This window comes from Phyllobates terribilis, unplaced genomic scaffold (genome assembly GCF_046119375.1).
Source record: "Phyllobates terribilis strain yellow unplaced genomic scaffold, ASM4611937v1 Scaffold_1__5_contigs__length_1240528914, whole genome shotgun sequence".
NCBI lineage: Eukaryota > Metazoa > Chordata > Amphibia > Anura > Dendrobatidae > Phyllobates > Phyllobates terribilis.
The window spans coordinates 26,181,498-26,198,592 of record NW_027362761.1 but is presented as its reverse complement, the minus strand read 5'-3'; the positions used below and the strand labels follow the sequence as shown (position 1 = coordinate 26,198,592).

The following is a 17,095-nucleotide window of genomic DNA, read 5'->3' as shown; positions in this document are numbered from 1 at the left end:
TAGGGTCTTCACTAATGTCAGTCTCTTCACTGAAATGTTTGCTTTCCTATTAGATCTGTAAGATTTTTTTTCTTCCCTTAAGTTTCCAGGGTCCCACAGTCTGTCTCCCCTTCACCGCCTGCACTACCCGTTTATGTAGACCTTGCTTACCTTCCTGGTGGACCTGCTGCTCAGACCGTGGATGAAGAGTTTTTCAAGTGGCTGCGTTCTTCCTGTTATGTTATAAGTGGAGATGATGCCGTGAGGGAAAAGTTTACCCGAAAAATTCTGGACTCCCTGCTGGCTGTAAAAAGTAATTGGCCTCAAGATATGCAGGTAATTTAGGAACAAACTCTGTAATGACAAATACATAAGATTAATTATAAATATTTCTTCAAGGTTTATTCCTTTCATCATAAATGGGCATTGTCACACATTTCTAGTAATATAATCTAGTAATGTAATAATATATAAGCAATTTTGTAATATACTGTTTATCAAAATTTTCAGCCGATCTTGAGATTTTTCTTTTGTGTCCTAAACCTGGCCACCTTTGGCAGAGGGCTTACAAGCTAGTCAGCAGTAGTGGTTGGTCTCCTAGGCAACAAGCTGTACCAAATGAAAGGTGTTCATATCGGTCTTCAGATTGTAATACACGGTAAATAGCAAGCAGTATCCAACAATATCCATCTAAAGGGAGTAAAGTGGTTACCACATTGAATGTATAATCCTAAATTCAGTAGGGCATGTCGATTGTATGTGCAGTATAAATCCATTACAAATGTGCAGTTGTATATATACATTACATTGGTCTGCAGTAACACCCCCTGTTTTTCATGTGACTGTAATATTTTTTTACCTTCTCATTGTATAGCATCCCTGCTCTTTCCCCTCCCATTCATGCTGCCTAGTGCTTTAACCATGAAGAGGTTTATGCTATCTGTTAGGGTATGTTTACTCTAGCCAACTTGAGGACTTTGAACGACCGCAGATCAGCTACATGCAAGCTGGTCAGCGGACGTAAAAGTCATTTTGATAGGCCATCCATATTTTCATGCTCACAGAACAATTAAAGGGAGTTGTCCACTACTAGGACAACCACTTCTTCAACTAAATGTTTGGACCCGATAAAATAAAAAAAAAATCGATACCCACCTCCCGTGCACACCTCATCATTTCAACGGTGTTGGCACTTGCGGTCCCGGGGCTGTGATGCAGTGGAATGACACGTGGTGCCCGGCACCCAATCATCGTTGGTGTCACTGTACCCCACCTTCGTATGAAATTGAAAATTAAGAGGAAGTCCAGGCTGCATCTGATCTGACTTCCTCTTTGTGTTCAAAATGTACGAAGGCGGGGACAGTGATGCCAGCGCTGATTGGGCGCCGGGCACCACGTGTCATTCCACAGCAACACCGCTCCGGGACCCCGAATGCCAACACCGCTGAAACGGCGCCAGCATGGGAGGGGAGTATAGGTTTTTTTTATTTTATTGGGGCCAAACGTTTAGTTGAAGGGATTGTCCTAGTAGTGGACAAAACCTTTAAAGAAGCACTCCCATCAAAATGTTTATCCTCTTAATATATTGAAGTCATACAGGTGCATTTCACTAAATTAGAATATCATCAAAAAGTAAATTTATTTCAGTTCTTCAATACAAAAAATGAAACTCCTATATTATATAGAGTCATTACAAACAGAGTGATCTATTTCAAGTGTTTATTTCTGTTAATGTTGACGGCTGCTATCAAAGCAACCTGGGCTTCCATAACACCTCAGCAGTGCCACAGGCTGATCGCCTCCATGCCACGCCGCATTGATGCAGTAATTGATGCAAAAGGAGCCCCAACCAAGTATTGAGGGCATTTACTGAATATATTTAGCGGTGTCCTTCTTTTCAGAAGTTCACAAAACTGTGTCCGATGGCACTTTTATGCACGCCTAATATAAAGACAGACGGCGTCCACAGTGCGCCAATCGGCCTCATTATAGGGAATCTTCCGCCATGGATTCCCATCTGAATCACGTATTTCAGAGATTTACACAGAAACCCAGCGTAGAGCGCAGGATAAACTTGAGCTGAGCCTTACTGTGATCTTTTAGGAGGCAGAATGAATAAATCAAGAGACATGAAGAATCAGTTTTTTGTTGTGTTTTTTTCGCTGTTCCTTGTGGGGTATAAGTGATTAGGCAGCTCGGTGTGATACCAGAATCATATGGGGTTTTTATGACTGGCAGCTGTCACACACTAAAAGATGCTTTTTATTGTAAAAACACGTTTTTGCATCGCCATATTTTGAGAGCTAGAAGTTTTCCATATTTCTGCCAACAGTCATGTGACGGCTCGTTTTTTGCTTTCTATTTCGTTTTTGGGAGGCAGAATGATTAAAAAATCAGCAATTCAGGAATTGTTTTTTGGGGATTTTTTTTATGCTGTTCGCGTGTGGTAAAATTGATACGGTAGCTTTATTCTTATTCTTCAGGTAAGTACTATTAAAGCAGGACCACAATTATATGTTTTTTTGTGTTTTGGCGCTTTTACACATTAAAAACTATTTTACTGAAGAAAAAATAATTTTTGCATAGCTTTGTTCTGAGAGCTGTAACTTTTTTTTTCATATTTCCGCTAATGAAGCTGTATGGCGGCTTGTTTTTTGTGGGACAAGATGACTTTTTCAGCAATACCAGTTTTATTTACATTCATCTGTTTTATCGCCTTTTATTCCACTTTTTGTTCAGCGGTATGATAAAGCATCATTTTTTCCCTTTTACGGTGTTCACTGAAGGGGTTAACTGGTGGGACAGTTTTATAGGTCGGGTTGTTCTGGATGTGGCGATAACAAATGTGTACACTTTTTTTTTTACTTTATTTTGTGATTCTTTTTAATTTTTATCATTTTGATTAAAGTAAAAAAAAAAAATATATATACAATAAATACATTTATCTGTGTTTAAAAAAAAAAAAATGTATTTATTGGATTAATATATATTTTTTACTTTAATCAAAATGATAAAAATTAAAAAGAATCACAAAATAAAGTTTAAAAAAAAAAAAAAAAAAAAAAAGCTATTACACTGTTTCACTGAGACATCAACTTTTCTAGCCCTGGTCACTGATCTAATACTCTGCAGTGCATTTGCACTTCAGAGCATCAGATCAGCGTCTGACAGGCAGGAAGGGATCGCATCGCATTGTGCTGATCAGAGCAGGCGGGGAACTCACTCGCTCTGCGATGTCCCTGTCACTATTGACAGTGGCATCACTGGGGCTATTAAACGCCCACGATCGGCGCTAGCACCGATCTTGGGTGTTGCTGCGGGGTGTCAGCGGCACTCGGCGTGAGCCCATGCGATCGCTTCCCTGTATATATACGGCTCTTTGCGGGAACACAGCTTCCATGGCGTCGTGTGTATATATACGGCATATGTCGGGAAGGGGTTAAAGTTGGCGTCATCTCAGGGAGGACATTGTGCATCACTGTAATGCAAAAAATTTGAGATTGCCTCAAATAGTTTACGGGTCATAGCCATGTGGTACACTGGACTGCTGTATAAAACATCAACATTCCAATATTGCTGAAGTTCTGGCTTATTCACTAACCCCATGTGAAGAACCAGGCCCCAAAACGTGTTAATTTTTTGCTTCTACAGGTGTCCAGTTACAAAATGAAGGGCGTTTTTGTGCCAAAAATTGCTAGGCGTACTAATTTTGTCTCGGTCACCATGAGGTTTACAAAATCCTCAGAGAAAAAAATCTGAGGCTGGTGGTGTCAAATTTAATTCCTGATTGTGCCACAAAGTTAGGAATCTGTGGCTCATAATCTTCGGGGAGGTGGGTTAGGTCCATACGGAGTAAATAATGGTGGGCGCCTGTTAATTTTCTGCCCTGGGTGTCTGCGTGGCGGTTCAGTATCACTTGAGGAGGAAAAATAAAAGACGTTAGTATACTCTCCCTAAGGCCACGGCCCCACTATCAGTATTTGGTCAGTATTCGGTCAGTATTTTTCTCAGGAGTGGGAACCAAAACCAGGTGAGGAACAATCAGAGAAAAGGTATAATAGAAACCAGTCACCAATTCTGCATTTATCACCCACTCCTGAGAAAAAATACTGACCGAATACTGATAGTGGGGCCGTGGCCTTACTATCAGTGTTGGAAGCAAAGAAGACGTATGCCTCTTTCGCTGAGTACAGTGATGAGTACGAACGGAGCATTTTTTCAGGTATGCGGTGTTTGTGTGTGCCAAATTTTTATTGAGGTGTGTGTGTGTTTGTGAGTGCTTAATGTAAACTTTTTTTTTTTTATTTATTAAGGGTACGTTCACACACACTGCGTATTTGCTGCTTTTTTTTACGCGCACGTATTTTCCTGCAGTTTTTACCTGTGTTTTTTTTCGCAGGTGAAAAAAACCTCCATTCACGCACTGTTTTTTTTTTTTTTTTTTTTTTTTTTTGCTGCGTTTTTTTACGCATGCTTTTTTTGTGCAATGTACACTACAAAGACAAAGTTTGTTGGAAAAAAAGAGGAAAAAAAAGTGTCATTGATGTCATTTCCTGTCTGTCCTTCCCTTTTTTTTTTATTATTTCATGAAATAATTAAAAAATTGACGTGGGGCTTCGCCCTATTTTTGTGTCCAGCCAGGTACAGCAGGCAGGAACGGGCTGCCCCCAACCACCAGCTGCCTATTTGTACCTGGCCGGGCACAACAATATAGGGAAGCCCTGTTTTTTTTGAATTTCCCATTCACTATGCCGGCAGACACAAGGCACATTGCGTATTTTGAAAAAGCGCGCGCAAAAATACGCAGTGTGTGAACGTAGCCTTAGAAGGGGAAAAAAAAAGATTTAAAAAGAAAAAGATAAAAATAAAATTTGTACAAATAAAATTTCAGAATTGAGCAGCCAATCACAGTGCCCTGCTGAAAGATTCAACAGGCTCCTTAATGGGATCACCGCGACTGCGGTCGTGGTGCCGCATTAAAGATATGACTTATCCGTATGTCCAAGGTTGGTACGTACCAACCAACCTGGATCGTGAAGGGATTAAAACATTAGTTCTGTGCAGATAAAATTCTTTCACACTGGCAATCTAATGTGACTTTAAACCTAGAATGTAAACTAGCTGTAGGCTTCAGGGTGTAGTTCAAGTAATTATCTTCACATAACTTTGCTTTTTTGTGGTTTCTAGATTTTTTTTTGTGCACATATATTATTGACATTTGACTTACATTGGGGAATGTAGTAAGACTGCTTGAGCATTTCATGTAATACACTGTGTGCAGAATTATTAGGCAAGTTGTATTTTAGAGGATTATTTTTTTTTATTGATCAACAACTATGTTCTCAATCAACCGAAAAGACTCAAATATCCAAGCTTAATATTTTTGGAAGTTGGCGTGGGTTTTTTTTAGATTTGGCTATCTTAGGAGGATATGTTTGTGCAGGTAACTATTACTGTGCAGAATTATTAGGCAACTTAATAAAAACCAAATATAATCCCATCTCACTTGTTTATTTTCACCAGGTAAACCAATATCAGTGCACAAAATTTAGAAATAAACATTTCTGACGTGCGAAAACAAAAACCAAAAAAATTAGTTTTGAATATAGCCACCTTTCTTTATAATGACACTCAACAGCCACCATCCATAGTTTCAGTTGCTTGATCTGTTTTCGATCAACATTGCGTGCAGTAGCCACCAGAGCCTCCCAGACACTGTTCCGAGAGGTGTACTGTTTTCCCTCCCTGTAGATCTCACATTTTATGATGGACCACAGGTTCTCTATGGGGTTCAGATCAGGTGAACAAGAAGGCCATGTCATTATTTTTTCTTCTTTTAGAACACAGCGTGGCTGGCCAGTAAAAGAGTAGTTGGATGCATGTGATGGAGCATTGTCCTGCATGAAAATCATGTTTTTCTTGAACGATACCGACTTCTTCCTGTACCACAGCTTGAAGAAGTTGTCTTCCAGAAACTGGCAGTAGGTCTGGGAGTTGAGCTTCACTCCATCCTCAACCCGAAAAGGTCCCACAAGTTCATCTTTGAAACCAGCCCATACCAGTACCCCACCTCCACCTTGCTGGCATCTGAGTCAGAGTGGAGCTCTGTGCCCTTTACTGATCCAGCCTCTGGCCCATCAAGAGTCACTCTCATTTCATCAGTCCATAAAACCTTTGAAAAATCAGTCTTAAGATATTTCTTGGCCCATTCTTGACATCTTATGTTTCTTGTTCAAGGGTGGTCGTTTTTCTGCCTTCCTTACCTTGGCCATGTCCCTGAGTATCGCACACCTTGTGCTTTTTGATACTCCAGTAACGTTGCAGCTCTGAAATATGGTAAAACTGGTGGCGAATGGCATCTTGGCAGCTTCATGCTTGATTTTCCTCAATTCATGGGCAGTTATTTTGCGCCTTTTTTGGCCAACACGTTTCTTGCGACCCTGTTGGCAATTTGCCATGAAACGCTTGATTGTTTGGTGATCACGCTTCAAAAGTTTGGAAATTTCAAGACTGCTGCATCCCTCTGCAAGACATCTCACAATTTTGGACTTTTCAGAGCCTGTCAAATCTCTCTTCTGACCCATTTTGCCAAAGGAAAGGAAGTTGCCTAATAATTAAGCACACCTTATATAGGGTGTTGATGTCATTAGTCAACACCCCTCCTCATTACAGAGATGCACATCACCAGATTTACTTAATTGGTAGTTGGCTCTCAAGTCTATGCAGCTTGGAGTAGGACAATATGTATAAAAAGTATCATGTGATCAAAATACGCATTTGCCTAATAATTCTGCACGCGGTGTAAAAGGGGTTTCCAAATTTTCAAAACTACCCTTGTTCTCTAGTTAGTTTTTTTTTTTTTTTTTTTTTAAATAAACTCTTTTACTCATCTACCCTCGGCCCACCACTGTTTCAGGTGACTGTTATTGTGTGTAGCGCTAACATCGCGTCCACAGTACCGGCAGCTAATCTGTGAGCTCAGTGGCTCATGCCGTCTACTTTGCACATCTGCTGAGCTCAGTTACTGCCTGCAGTGCTGTCGACATGATGTGATAATATACACCAGGAGCAGCGGCGAGATTCAATGATGGACCTGGGGAGGGTGAGTAATTTATAGTTGTTTTTTTAAACAAACTACACCTGGGACACAGTTTTGGAAAAAAAAACATTTAATGGTAAGGGACAGTGTAACACAACAGTTTATTAGAGATAGTTGAGCTTTTCATTGGTTGGTGGTTATGACCTGAATGTGAGCAATATACTGTTAAATCATTGACTACTTTATAATAAAATATAGCAGTTTAAGAAAGTTTGTTCTGATATGAAGTTGGAGCTGACTTTATAACTAACTCCAGCTTTTGAGTTGAAGGCCCCCTTATGTAGTTTATGTAAACAATTTGGCTAACCCTTGTAACCCCTTCTGCCATCAATGTCTGATCAATGGGGGTGCAACACCCAGCATACCCACCACTCAGCTGTTACCAGCACTGGCTGGAATTTCTCAGATGCTGCTGGAAGACAGCAGCCCCATCAGCAGTTCTGTCAGCTGCCAGGTACTACAGATCCACACCCTGTTCATTTGAGCAGGAGTTGGATCTGCAATACCCGGCCGTGGCCACTATAGAAATGATGGCATTGTTGTGTTCTGGCAGTATCCAAGAACCTACAGCTGGCGCTAGCTACAGCTGATCGGCAGAGGTGCAACACCTGGCAGATATTGATGGCTTATCTTAACCCACCCCACAACATCCACAGTATATGTGCACTGGGTGAGCCTGCCCCTTTCTCTGCAGGTCATAACTTTTGTTCAATCTGCCTCTAACCATCACGGGTTGAGTGGAGCTCCTCTTGCATTGTTAACTTGTTACGAGCTGCTGTCAATCTGACAGCGGTATTTAAAGGGACTCAAACCAAGTACTGGCACTCAGTGTTTCATGGTGGGGCCAATCATTTATACACACCTTCCAACCTGCTTGGTTTCCACTTATCTCTGCTCTTCTTTGGCTCTATGAAGTCAGAGCTGTCAATCAAAGAAGAGGGGAGGGTGGAGATGGAGGGAAAACAAGCAGATGGGAAGGTGCATTTAAATAATTGGCCCCGCTGTGAAGCACTGAGCGGGAGGACTTTGAACAGTCATTCTGTGCTGACATCCTTCAAGGAGACTAGAAATAAAAAATTAAAAAAAGTAAAATTATTGAGGATTTAAAAAGTCATCATTTGCCCCATTAAAAATAAATATATAAAAGAATAAACATTTGGTAACGCTTCTGTTATCCAGTAAACGTCTGATCTATTATAAATACTGTTTAACTCTTGTGGTAAAAGGTGGGAAAAAAAGTTGGATTGAAACTCCAGAATTGTCGTTATTTGGTCACCTGCACCTCTACTTTTTATTGCAATCAAAACATATGCACCAAACATGGTATCAATACAACATATCCGCTTAATGTTAATTCTCCCCACCCCCCAAAAAAAGGATGAAACCCTTATATAGCTCACTTGATGAAGGAAAAAAAGTATTAGGCTATGTTCACATGTTGCGTTTTTTTTTTATGCAAATTTTCAGCTGTGTTTTATAGTACCAGCAAAGTCTGAGATTTCAGAAATCTCATGCACACAGCTTGTTTTTTTTGTCCTCAGTATTTTGTCAAATATCTTGGTTTTTACAATATGCAGCTTGCCACTTCTTTCAGCATTTTTGCAGCGTTTTTCACCCATTGAATGCAATGGTAGTGCAAAAAACGCAGGTGTCGGGTTTTGCTACGTTTTTGCTGCCAAAACCTGAGGAAGTTGAATCAGGTGTGCGGTTTGTTTTTTTTTCGCACTAAACTTGATCAGCATACACAAGAGACAAATAAACATTGACAAGAACGCAGCAAAAACTCCTGAACACCTGCTTTTTTGAAGCAGCTTCTTTACTGCCAAGAAAGCAGGTTTTGCCTGCGGGGGAAAAACTCATCAAAAACTCAACATGTCAACATAACCTCACAGGTCTCAAAAAATAATGACACAAACCAAATATAGATACAGTACTGTGCAAATGTTTTAGATTGGTGGGGAAAAAATGCTGCACAGCGAGAATTGTCAAAATTAGAATTGTTACGTTTATTTTTATCAATTAAAATGCAAAATGAATGAACAAGAGAGATCTAAATCAAATCATTGTGTGGTCTCCATAGCACTAGTTTTTCTGTGGAAGTAGGTTTACAAAAATCCTTCTATCTCTTCATGTAATCCCGCACTTGAAGTTGATCCTTGTTCTTCTTTGCACTTTAGGGACTTTTTTTTTCCCCCTGGGTCTATTAACTGTTACATATGTTGTTGCTTGAAACAGGAAGTTAGTCTAAAAATATATAATTTTCAAAATCTTACATTTTTAATGATTGTCATGGGAGCTGGTGAAGAGAAAGAAGAAAATAAAGGGAGAAAAAAAGGTTGAATAATGAAAAGGCATGGAGAGGAAAGTAGTAAGAAAGATGAGAGGCCCCGAACAACAAGCATCCAGTCTATTACCATATAGAAGCCAGGAGGCCCAAGTGCAAATGAACACATGTTGGCTATTTTATCAGTCTGGAGTTCCTCAATCAGCATAATTCCATTCATCTCATAAATACTGTCGATAACGAAGGATCTTCAGGTTTTTGTTTTTTTTTAAGAAATAGGACTAGGAAAATGGAAAGTAGCGTAACCTTGAATGTATTTGGGATAACAATCCTGATGACTGGTAAATCTGGATAATACAGACTCAAAGAGTTTGACGTTAAGTGCAACATTGTGCCCGTCAGACATTTTCAGCATACCTCAGAGACCTCAAGGGCAAAGGAGTGTAGCACAACAGGGAATCTATAACAAGGAATATATATATATATATATATATATATATATATATATATATATATATATATATATATATATATATATATATATATATATATATATATATAATTTTTTTTTAACCCCTATAAGTGATCGTAAACATACCTCTTATGTATGAGCTTACAAGCCCGGTCTTTTGTCCCCTGGTCTGAGTGTTTCTCCCAGATCTGCATTCTACTTATCTAAGAAAAGTGGATAGTCAGGGCAAATGCAGGCAAGAAGAAGCTATCCTAAAACAGAAATGTGTTTAGAAGGAGGAGTTGAATTGGACAAAATCTGCTCCAAAAATGTCTTTAGTGGAGAGAAGTTGTGAAGATGAGGGACTTAATAAAGGAGCTCAACTGCTCATACCAGAGCCAAGAAAAATTTTCCGGAGCAGAAGCTCTGAGCTCTAAGGAAGGGAGAGAGAAAGCCTCTCAAGTTCAGTGGAAGCAAAGCTGATGAATGCTGAAGATGCCCACCTAAAATAGGAAAAGGGTGGTGCAATAGGGATGGTCTGAAACAAAGGAGCCAAGGTAACTCGTTAATCCTCCCAAACTGGGATAGATGTGTGTTGTGGAGAGAATACGTTTCTATTCAGGGGAGAATACAAATATTTTAACTTTTAATCAGATCAGGCGATTTGTCAATTTCTAGGCTTGTTTAAATGATGTATGAATTTTGCATGTTTTAAGCTTTCATAAAGCACTTGGATATGAAATGTTTTTTTTTATTTATTTTATTACATTGAATTTTTATTTGTATATTTGAAGTGTCCCAAAAATTTCTCTTTGACAGTGTGAAAGGGCTGTCTAGCTGTAAAATTTGGGGGGGAAAATGTTAGCAGCTAAATCTATTACAATTACAAAGATGGATGACTTTTAGCCATCTTTATTCACTTGCATTCGTGCTGGTTTAGTTTAATTGCCTGCTCTTTCTGTTCACAGGTTACACTGATTCCTACTTTTGAATCGGCAACCGTTCATGCCTGGTATGAGGAAACGCACGCCCTGCAACAGTCACTTGGTATCACTGTATTGGGCAGCACCAGCAGTGTGTCCATGCAGGGGGAAACGTTCCCTGCTTGCAAAGTAGAGTTCTAAGTGTTTCATATCTTGTTATGTGCTTGCACGTTGGAAATTATTTGTGGACATTATGATTTATTGGGTGCTTTCTGGATTTTGAAGGCTTTCCCATTCTCAATTGCACAGGCTTTTTAATTCGCAAATGCATTACTATGGTGTGGGCATCCCCATTCCTATCCATTAGCCAGAAAATAAAATTCTTCTATTTGGATTACCATGTGAAAACTTGTGCACAAAAGAACACTCAATAGCATGAATTAAAGACTTCCACACTTTCCACGTTTTTGGCATGGAGTCTTGCTCCTGGAAACATTGGACTTTCCCTCCACCTTTGAAGACTTGCACTTACACTTCACATTCAGATGTTTACAGTTGAGTTGTCTTTTGCTTGGACTTTAGAAGCTATTGCGTTTTGTGTTGCCAAAGCTGTATGTAATGCTAGTGGCAACCTCTATAAGCCATCACTTTTAATATATGTACCTCGGTAATTGCCTCTGTCAAACAATAGTGAAAATATTGCTCCCTATAAATGTGATGGGTGTAATGAATGTGGATTTCTAATCACTAAAGTACACCTAAAATATCCATGGGAAGAGTCTTGCATGTTGTACTATGATTGTTATCTTCCCATAACGAGTCAGCAAAGTCTATACTTGGTAAAGCAGGGTACTGATTCCTGAGATAACCACACAATTTCAGCATTTTTTTTTTTTTAAGGATCAATCTTTGTTGTGTTTTTTTTACCACTTTAACAGTAAATCATGTATAATGTCTAGGCTAGATGTTTCTTCAGTATCTGCCTCTGAAGTATCCTAGTCCATTTGCAGACATTTTGGGTACCATGGTGTAGAAAATTACATTTATAACCTGATATTCAGATTGTTTTTCACAAATACTATATGGAAATACCACTGGGGTCACAAACAGCTGTAGAGATTTCTAGTTGTAGCAGTAAATTGAGGAGGGCCAGGGCTTCCTTGTTGCATTCTGCCCTTTTTCCACACAGCTGATTGGCATTGGCTGTCAGAATAATTCAACTGTGATTGTTTCTAGAAATATTTTATGTTTGCATCATGTTGACATGGAAATAATTTCATCGTTTGCTAATGTATGGTTGTTTTCAAACATTTATATTCTAATAGTAAACCTAGTAAATTCTAGAAGACAAAGGACGGGTCTTTTTCATGGTAGGTGTTTGACACTCGAATGAAAAATTGCTTCCTTTCTAATCAGGCAGTTTATTTTCAGACTCCAGTTCCCGGTTGCTTATTTGAATGAAAATCCTGTGCGATTACTGTTTATTTAACTTAATATTTTTAATGTACCTGCTGGAGTAAGAAAACCCAGGAAAGAGGAAGCCAGTGAAGTGGCAACATCTTCCTTTATTGTCATTTGTAATCTCAGCTGTTCTGTAAAGTATACCATGTCCAAACACTAAACACACCATTTTCTTCATGTGATACAACATTCTGCTAGCTAATTGTTTTTTTTAATTGTACTATAGTATGGTGTAGTAAATGAAGGATTATTACCTCCTCGTCGTCTCTCCAAAGTTTGTAGAGAATAGTACCCTAGACATGCCAAAATATCATGTTAAAAGTGCCAGTGAACCCCATGAAGGCATATATATATGGGGTTTTAAACAGCCTGTGATTGTCTGTGTGCAATCTACCCTGACGACTGATTAGGTTGTATTGATCATCTACCACATTGACTATAATGTTCAACAACGTTTGTTTTGTGAATTCACATAGCTTTATGTAGACAAGTAAATTAAAATCTAAAGTAAACAAGTATGTGTGATTCCTTGTTCCAAATCATTCTCTGTCTAAGCTGGTCATATACATGGCATAACTCTTGGTCGAACGATTATTCAGCTGAAAGCTCTCTCCCAATTCCCCCACACACAGGAATTTGAGCCTTGACTGAAGGTTCCTGACTGTTTTATGAGAGCAAAGAAAGAATAATCATATGATTCTGTCACTGAATAAAGGATTGGGTATTTATTTTTCTTAGCGCCATTAATTCCAAAGCACTTATAGTGCACCTGTCAGCAGGATTGTGCACAGTAAACTGCATGCACTGTAAGGTTGGCTCCACTACACTGATTAAAATAATACCTTGGTTGATTAAATCCATCCTGTGCTTCTTGTGTAATCTTTACTTTCAGTTTGGAGATAATGATATGCCCGTGCTTCGGGGCGGCCTGTGGGGGGGCTCTATCTGGTGCTCTGCTTATATATTCATCTGTATGCTCTTATGGCAGGTCACTGTGCCTTCACTGACCTGCCTCCTATTTTACCTAGCCCTGCACTACTAGATGCATTATGTAAAATAGGATGCAGGTCAGTGAAGGCACAATGAGTTGTCGAGTTGTCATAAGAGAATACAGATGAATAAGTAAGCAGAGCACCAGATAGAGCCCCCCACAGACCGCCCCGGAGCACAAGCATATTATCTCCAAATTGAACGTAAAGATTACACAAGAACCACAGGACAGATTTCACCAACCAAGGTATCATTTTAATCAGTGCAATGGCGCCAACCTGACAGTGTATGTGGTTTATTGAGCACAATCCTGCTGACAGGTGCGCTATAAGTGCTTTAGAATTAATGGCGCTAAGTAAAATAAATACCCAATCCTTTATTCCGTGAATTTATTTTACTTAGCGCCATTAATTCTAAAGCACTTATAGCGCACCTGTCAGCAGGATTGTGCTCAATAAACCACATACACTGTCAGGTTGGCGCCATTGCACTGATTAAAATGATACCTTGGTTGGTGAAATCTGTCCTGTGGTTCTTGTGTAATCTTTACGTTCAATTTGGAGATAATATGCTTGTGCTCCGGGGCGGTCTGTGGGGGGCTCTATCTGGTGCTCTGCTTACTTATTCATCTGTATTCTCTTATGACAACTCGACAACTCATTGTGCCTTCACTGACCTGCATCCTATTTTACATAATGCATCTAGTAGTGCAGGGCTAGGTAAAATAGGAGGCAGGTCAGTGAAGGCACAGTGACCTGCCATAAGAGCATACAGATGAATATATAAGCAGAGCACCAGATAGAGCCCCCCCACAGGCCGCCCCGAAGCACGGGCATATCATTATCTCCAAACTGAAAGTAAAGATTACACAAGAAGCACAGGATGGATTTAATCAATCGCGTGATCAGTCTGACCTAATAGTGACGTCGGGCGGGTGGCGGAGTGTGGATTAGTGATGATCAAGCATGCTCGTTGCTCGAGATTTACGAGCATGCTTGGGCGAGCACCTATTATCTTCAGCGTGCTCGGGCTTTAAGTTTTAGTCGCTCCGTGAACATGATTTGCGACTGTTTGCCTGTTTTTCCAGCATTCCTCACATGTATTAAAGCTGTCAAACAGTCGCAAATTATGTTCACGGAGCGACGAAATCTTAAAGCCCGAGCATGAAGATAATAGGTGCTCGCCTGAGCATGCTCATAAATCTCGAGCAACGAGCATGCTCGATCATCACTAGTGTGGATCTATCACAAGGGGTGGCAGCGGTGGGATTCTGCGGGGTCCCTCGGTGCCATTTCTTCACATTGGTCGCAGCGGTGGGATTCTGTGGGGTCTCTCTGTTGCCATTTCTTCAGTCCCCATTTGGGCTCACAATCTAAATTTCCTATCAGTATGTCTTTGGAATGTGGGAGGAAACCCACCCAAACATGGGGAGAACATACCACCAAGGACAACATCTGCAAAGATTGTAACTACTGAGCCACCATGCTGCCTGTAATCTTTCATAATTGTCAATCTTTTGGGAGAGGGTAGGGAGGTCATCGTATACATTAGATGGTCTGTTGATCCACCAAAATCAACAGGACATCTTATCTAATTTGTATGAGGGACTTTACTTAAGTTAATGGTGACAGGTTTGTGTTGTGTTTATTGTGTCAAACTTTAAAAAAGAAAATTGGCATCATTTATGGTATGGTGCAGATGCTCCAAAAATTAGTACTAAGACTACATTTTTCTATAGATATAATCTACATGCCAAGTGAATAATAAAAGAAAATTATTTGATCCCTTTACTTGATGCTGAGTTTTTTTGCTTGTTGGAACCATTTTCTGGTTTTGTCCAACCCTAATTGTTAAAAGGTTGTCAGTATACCTTTTTGCGTTCCTCCCTGCCCAGGAGATATGGTATGACCAGACCATGTTCTGTACACAGTCAGATACAGCCATTACACAGTGCACAGCAGGGGCACATTGATAAGATTATCTCAGCACAAGAACATTTTATTTAAACACATTCAATTGTGTGGAAATTATTATTCCAAGATCTATTGATTAAAATTAACCTTGTTCATGGAAAAAGCTCTTTAAGGCTATGTGCCCACGATGCAGAAATGCTCAGGATTTTTTCCTGAGCGTTTCTGCATCTCCCTGGCAGAAAAAACGCATGCAGATTGTACATGTGTTTTCCCGCCAGGGACATGCGGATATGAAGCGTTCTTCACTTGCATTTCTGCATGCGGGTTGACAAGCGCTTTCCAAGCGATTTTAGCATCACTTGGAAAGTGCTTGTCAACTTGGTCACACTATATAAATCCATGCAAACAGCATGGATTTATATAGTGTGACCCAAGAGAATGTCAAAAAATAAAAAAATAAGTATATACTTACCTTCTGATGGCCCGCGCTGTCTTGCTTCACTGTCCCGTCTAACGACAGATCGCGTTGCACTGAAGGACCTGCCGACGTCTGCGTCGTGTGACCCGTCACATGACTCTGACGTCAGCGCAGGTCCTTCAGTCCATCGCGATCTGCCGGCAAGTGAAGAGAAGGAGAGCGGGGGCCGCCAGAAGGTAAGTATATATTTATTTTTTATTTTATTCTTTTTTTTTTTTTTTTTTTTTTTTTTTTTTATAAAGTTTTCTATGGTACCCAGGTCCAGAGGAGAGTCTCCTCTTCTCTAGACCTGGGTACCATCCACACATTATGTAGATGCGCATTCCATGCATTCTATACAGTGATGCGTAATCCATGCGGTCTAATGCAAGTCAATGGCGGCGAAAACGCCGCACTTCCGCAAAATAATTGGTAGTGCTGCGTTTTTTTCCGCAAAGATAATCTGCAGCACATACGGATTATCATTGGGGAACATGGGAGGCCTTCTACCATGCGTTTTTTAAGCGTTTCTGCAGCGTTTTTGTCGCTGCTTAAACGCATCGTGGGCACACCGCCTAACTTGCATTATTGTACTACAATGGTTTAGTGTTGGCACGGGCTCAAAAAGTCAGCTTGAGAGATGGGCATGGTGTATTTGTGTGGCACCTGGATACGTAGCAATGGCCTCTGCGTTGGCTGTCTTCACAACCCTGTTACGCTCACGTCTGCCTATCAGTATATGGTATCATTCAGACATACGATGATGTCTGAGGGTTTTTGTTTTTTTGCACACAAGAAAAATTTTTTTTTTTTTTTTTTTTTTTAAATTTGGGTGTGTGGTCTGATTTGTACATCCATTCATGGCCATAAGTCTGTTTTACCATCAACCTGGCATCTATAACGGAGGAGCGAAAAAGGAGAGAAAAAAAAAAAATGAAAAACACTATCCAAAGTTGGCATTGCTGCTTAACATCCTGAACTCTAAATCCTCATTCTTTATCCTACATGGTGGTTGTGGTAAAAAAATAAATTCACATGAACCCAAAATAGTACTAATTCAAGCTGCAGCTTGGTCTGTCATTTTTGTGTCAAAAGTAAATAATAAAGTTGATGTTCTTTATACCCCAATTGTGAATGCTATTACAAGTAAAAAAAAAAGAATTGGACAAAAAAGGCGCGATTTATTAGTAAAAACTTGTCTAGTGCTGTCTAAAGGACTTTTAGCCCTACTACACAGGAACAGCGCTTTAACCCCTAGCCAATCTGTGCATTGCAGTCTGTGCTTGAACCACGTTGCACAGATGTCTGCAAGACCCCTTCAGTGGCCCTTTGAAATCAACAATAATGCGGATGTGGCCCTTGGTGAAAAATGAGCTTGACACCCCTGTTCTAGAAGAAGTGCCCCTATGTGGCATCTGAAGCACACGCACTAAATATGGCTTTCTAAGGGTAGGAACGGAGCCTACATTGCGTGGGTGATTCTGGCTGAATCCCATGCACTACACATCAGTAGGTTATCGCTGTCTTTGGCACAGTGC

At 40.0% G+C, this 17,095-nt stretch overlaps 1 protein-coding gene across 1 annotated transcript in view; it reads left to right on the top strand.

Moving 5' to 3' along the window:
- Positions 1-12,715, top strand: part of MAP1S (microtubule associated protein 1S) — a 151,745-nt gene extending 139,030 nt beyond the window's left edge. The window contains exons 6-7 of the mRNA XM_073660442.1: positions 83-315; positions 10,782-12,715. Of these exons, the coding sequence (XP_073516543.1) occupies positions 83-315; positions 10,782-10,937 (389 nt within the window). The 3' untranslated portion in view covers positions 10,938-12,715. The remainder of the gene's footprint in view (positions 1-82; positions 316-10,781) is intronic.
- Positions 12,716-17,095: the final 4,380 nt, after the last annotated feature.